Consider the following 3,799-nt stretch of genomic DNA (forward strand, 5'->3'; position numbering starts at 1 on the left):
GCCGCTCCGGAAAGCGGGGGCTCCAACCAGCTCTAGCGGCTGGGAGAGGGAGAGCGGAGGGGGCCTGCCAGGAGGGTAAGGCACCACCCACGCCCGCCCGCTGGCCCGGAAAAAGCCGGCTGAAGTCTTTTATAGAGATCCTGGCTCCAGTCCTTATATGGGCAGCCGGAAGCGGCTAGCGCGCATGCCCTACGTCATTACTTCCAAATATAGTTGTGGAAGTCTGGCAGATCTAGTGGCGGGAAGGTTCGCGCACCAGTGTGTGTGTGTGTGTGTGTGTGTGTCGCGCACCAGTGTGTGTGTGTGTGTGTGTGTGTGTGTCGCGCACCAGTGTGTGTGTGTGTGTGTGTGTGTCGGGGGAAGCCTCCCCTTAAAGGGCCCGCACCACGAGTGAATGGAGCTGTTCGAACAATTCTGCATTTTCTGAGGAACTGGAATTAGGTTTTCTTGGAACTGTAGTGCGTAGCGGAAGGTGGGGCCGATGTTTTCTATCTATCTGCTCTATCAATGCGTGGCTCAGTTTCTAGGTCCTATCCCAACTCCGCCTCCCGGGAAGCAGAGGCGGAGAACGGCTGCGTCGTTTGGGGGACCGCAGCCACATGTTCACTCGGACTGTGTTGCGGCCGGGTCCTCCGCCTTACGAGCTCCACGCCCATGGTGGATTTCGTGCCGACGGAAACTGGGGTGGCGGAGGGGGGATGCTCAAAGAGGAGCGCAGAGATGGCAGCCTGGGCTGCGCTTGTGTCTGCAGACGTCCGCCGCCCGTGTAGTGGGCAACTTTGCCCTAGAGCCAGCCAGCGTGTCCCGCTTTCTTAACTGCTTCCAAACGAGGGGAGTGACGGGGGCTGGCGGACGCTGGAGAGACAGGAGAGCTTCAGGTTCCAGTGGTCCCCTTTCACCGCCGTGGCTCATTTATTCGTTTAGCAAATATTGGACGAGTCATTCTGCCTCGGTTTCCTCACCTGAAGAAATAAGATATAACTACCCTCCGCGGAGTGGAGGTGAGAGATCAATGAGATGTTTGTGAAAGGAAAGCCTTTAGCGCCTGGCACGTAGTAAGAGCTTAGTAAGTGTAAGCATCGTTATTGATTAAAAAAACAAAAACAAGACATTAATTAGGCGCCTGGTAGATGCTAGGCACAGTTCCCACGGGGGATCAAACAAGACATTAATTAGGCGCCTGGTAGATGCTAGGCACAGTTCCCACGGGGGATGTACCGGTTAGAACCCAAGTCTTCCCGGGTGCGAAGGGAAACGTGCCGCCTACGACCCGCAGGGGTCTCCAGACGCAACCCGTGGGTGGACCCTGAGCCCCACCCACGGCGCCTGTCCCCTGGGCCCGCGCGCGGGTGCAGTGGGGGGCCCTGAGGAAGCAGACCACCCCGAGAGCTCAGCTTGGACTGGGGAACGCTCCTCCTCACACGAGTTCGGGTCCCTTTTCTTTGCTCGGTAAATTCCACCCTGTCGCTTTAAGGAGTCTTTCGCCTCAGAGCTGTGGAAAGCCCGGATGCGACTTTCTGATTGGGCGGGGCGTCTCAGTGACTTCACTTGAGGTACAAAAGGGCCCGGGTGGCGGGCGCCGGGGTAGAGCGTCCTGGCAGCGTCTCAGCGTGGGTTGGCTTGTGAAGAGAGGCGTGAACGAGCGCCTTGTCCAGTGTGCACCTGCCACCTGCCCTGCCCAGCCGCGTGTCCCCGCCGCCTTCGCCCCTCCGTCAAGCAGCTATGGAAGTGCAGAAGGAGGCGCAACGCATCATGACCCTGTCGGTGTGGAAGATGTACCATTCGCGCATGCAGCGCGGTGGCCTGCGGCTGCACCGGAGTCTGCAGCTGTCGCTGGTCATGCGCAGCGCCCGGGAGCTCTACCTCTCGGCCAAGGTGGAAGCCCAGGAGCCCGAGGTGCCCTTGCCGCCCGCCCGCTCCCCTGACCCTTGCCTGCACCCGCCGCGGGAAGCGGAAGCCGCAGCAGAGGTAGCGCCCTGCGACGGTGAGCAGCCCTCTCCGGAGCCCATGGACACGCAGGAGACACCGAGAGCGGAGGAGACCCCTGCCCGCAGTGCCCAGCGCCCCGCCAAAGTCAGCCGCAAGCGGCGGAGCTGCAGCCTGAGCGACGGTGGGGACGCTGCACTGGTCCCGAGTAAGAAAGCGCGCCTAGAAGAAGAGGAGGAGGAGGAAAGGGCCTCTTCGGACGTCCTTGATCGCCTGCAGCCCCCTCCGGCGCAAGCGGAGGGCGCCTTCCCCAACCTGGCGCGTGTCCTGCAGAGGCGCTTCTCTGGCCTCCTGAACTGCAGCCCCGCCGCGCCCCCGACGGCGCCGCCGGCGTGCGAGGCGAAGCCGGCTTGCCGCCCGGCGGACAATATGCTGAACGTGCTGGTGCGGGCCGTGGTGGCCTTCTGAGGGTCCGTGAGCGGCGCTACCAGAGCGCGGGCCGAACCGTAGGCCAGAGTGAGCAGACCCAAGGCGAGGCCCACCCCCGGGGGAGCGCCCGTGGAAACCGTGGAGAGGGGCAGCCGCCCTGGCTGCTGAGATGCCCTGAGAGGGACTCTACCCACGGGGTGCCGTCGCCACCTATGTGCAGCGGCGACACCAAGAAACCTGAGCCGGGGGCGCGGGCGTCTTCCCCCAGACCTGCCGCGCCCACAGGTGCTGTCTTAACGGACTGGGATATGGACCTTACGCTCTCCTTCTGGGACTTGGAGAAGGGAGCTTTGGTTCTTTAAACTCCTCAGGGTCGTACTTTATTTTTTACTGGGGGCTGTGCTGCCCTTTCAAGGTTTTTCAATAGTTGGTGTTTGCGTTTCCAACCTCAGAGAATTCCAGGCACTCCCCTTCCCCCTCCAGTGACATACTTGTGCAAGCGGTCATCGTTGCGTCATGGGCAGACGTGGGGAGCTTCCTGTTGCCTTGCGTGGGTGTGAGGCCTGGGAGGAGGATCTGGGGTGTGGACGCCCAGGGGAATGGGAGGAGGGCGGCCTGAGTCGCTTCGCCTCCGCGTGGTGTGGGTTATTGCCCCGAGCCCCTACGCCTTCGGGGGCAGAGGGCAGATCTAATTTCAGGTTAAAATTTTTCTCATCTGGTGTGTGAGAGGTGGGAATATGTTGACAGTCTCAAGCTTGAGCCTCCCTCAGACCAACAGACACAGTCAACCCAGACGTTCCTGGTCTGAATCACGGAAATGGGGGGAGGGGGTTGTTCAGAGCGCTGTAAAGCTGAGCTGGGATCAGTTGCTGGTGAGACTGGGCCAGTTTTGGGGGAGGGGGGTTCTGTTTACCTTTACTGTGGTGGATTCTGTTAACTCCATCTGTCTGGCCTTTTTGCTAGAAATGCCAGATAGGAAAATAAAGAACATTTGAAGAAAAAGTCTGTGGAGCCCGTCTGGTTTTCTTCCCTGGTGGGGGAGGGGCAGGGTTAAGGGGTCAGGAGCTGGCTGGCGGCTTGCTGGGGCCCCAGAAACCGGTCTGACCGGCTACCACGTGGGCAGAGTGGGCGGGAAGGGGCCGGGCGCCTTTTCTTTGCCAGAGCACTGAGTGCTGATTGCCTGGTGCTCTGACCTTTCCTTAACCCTCTCACGTTTGGGGGTTCCTTGGACATTCTCCTATATTTCTGGCTGGGTCAGAGTGCTTTCCGAGTTCAGACGTTTGGGGGATACTTTGGGTACTGTGCCCGCAGCAGAGTCGGGGGGCCACACCTCCTTTGGAGACTTGAAGGATGTCTCCCAACAGTCCTCCCTCCCCCCCCCCCCCGCTTGATTAACTGAATCAGCAGGGATTCCCACAACTGGGGTGGAACTGAGCAGGTGAGC

At 60.6% G+C, this 3,799-nt stretch overlaps 1 protein-coding gene across 1 annotated transcript; it reads left to right on the plus strand.

Moving 5' to 3' along the window:
* The first annotated feature begins 62 nt into the window (after positions 1–62).
* On the plus strand, positions 63–3,357 carry IER2 (immediate early response 2). Its single transcript, XM_022558584.3, has one exon. The coding sequence runs from the start codon at positions 1,723–1,725 to the stop codon at positions 2,392–2,394; it is 672 nt and encodes a 223-aa protein (XP_022414292.1). The 5' UTR covers positions 63–1,722; the 3' UTR covers positions 2,395–3,357.
* Positions 3,358–3,799: the final 442 nt, after the last annotated feature.

This window comes from Delphinapterus leucas, unplaced genomic scaffold (assembly GCF_059928025.1).
Source record: "Delphinapterus leucas isolate spDelLeu-1000000601 "Yukka" unplaced genomic scaffold, BTC_Dleu_Yukka2 spDelLeu_asBTCV2_sq25, whole genome shotgun sequence".
In the NCBI taxonomy this organism is placed as follows: Eukaryota; Metazoa; Chordata; class Mammalia; order Artiodactyla; family Monodontidae; genus Delphinapterus; species Delphinapterus leucas.

Bases quoted from the DNA above. Each gene is read 5' to 3' on its own strand.
- IER2 (XM_022558584.3), top strand. From the start codon at position 1,723: ATGGAAGTGCAGAAGGAGGCGCAACGCATCATGACCCTGTCGGTGTGG.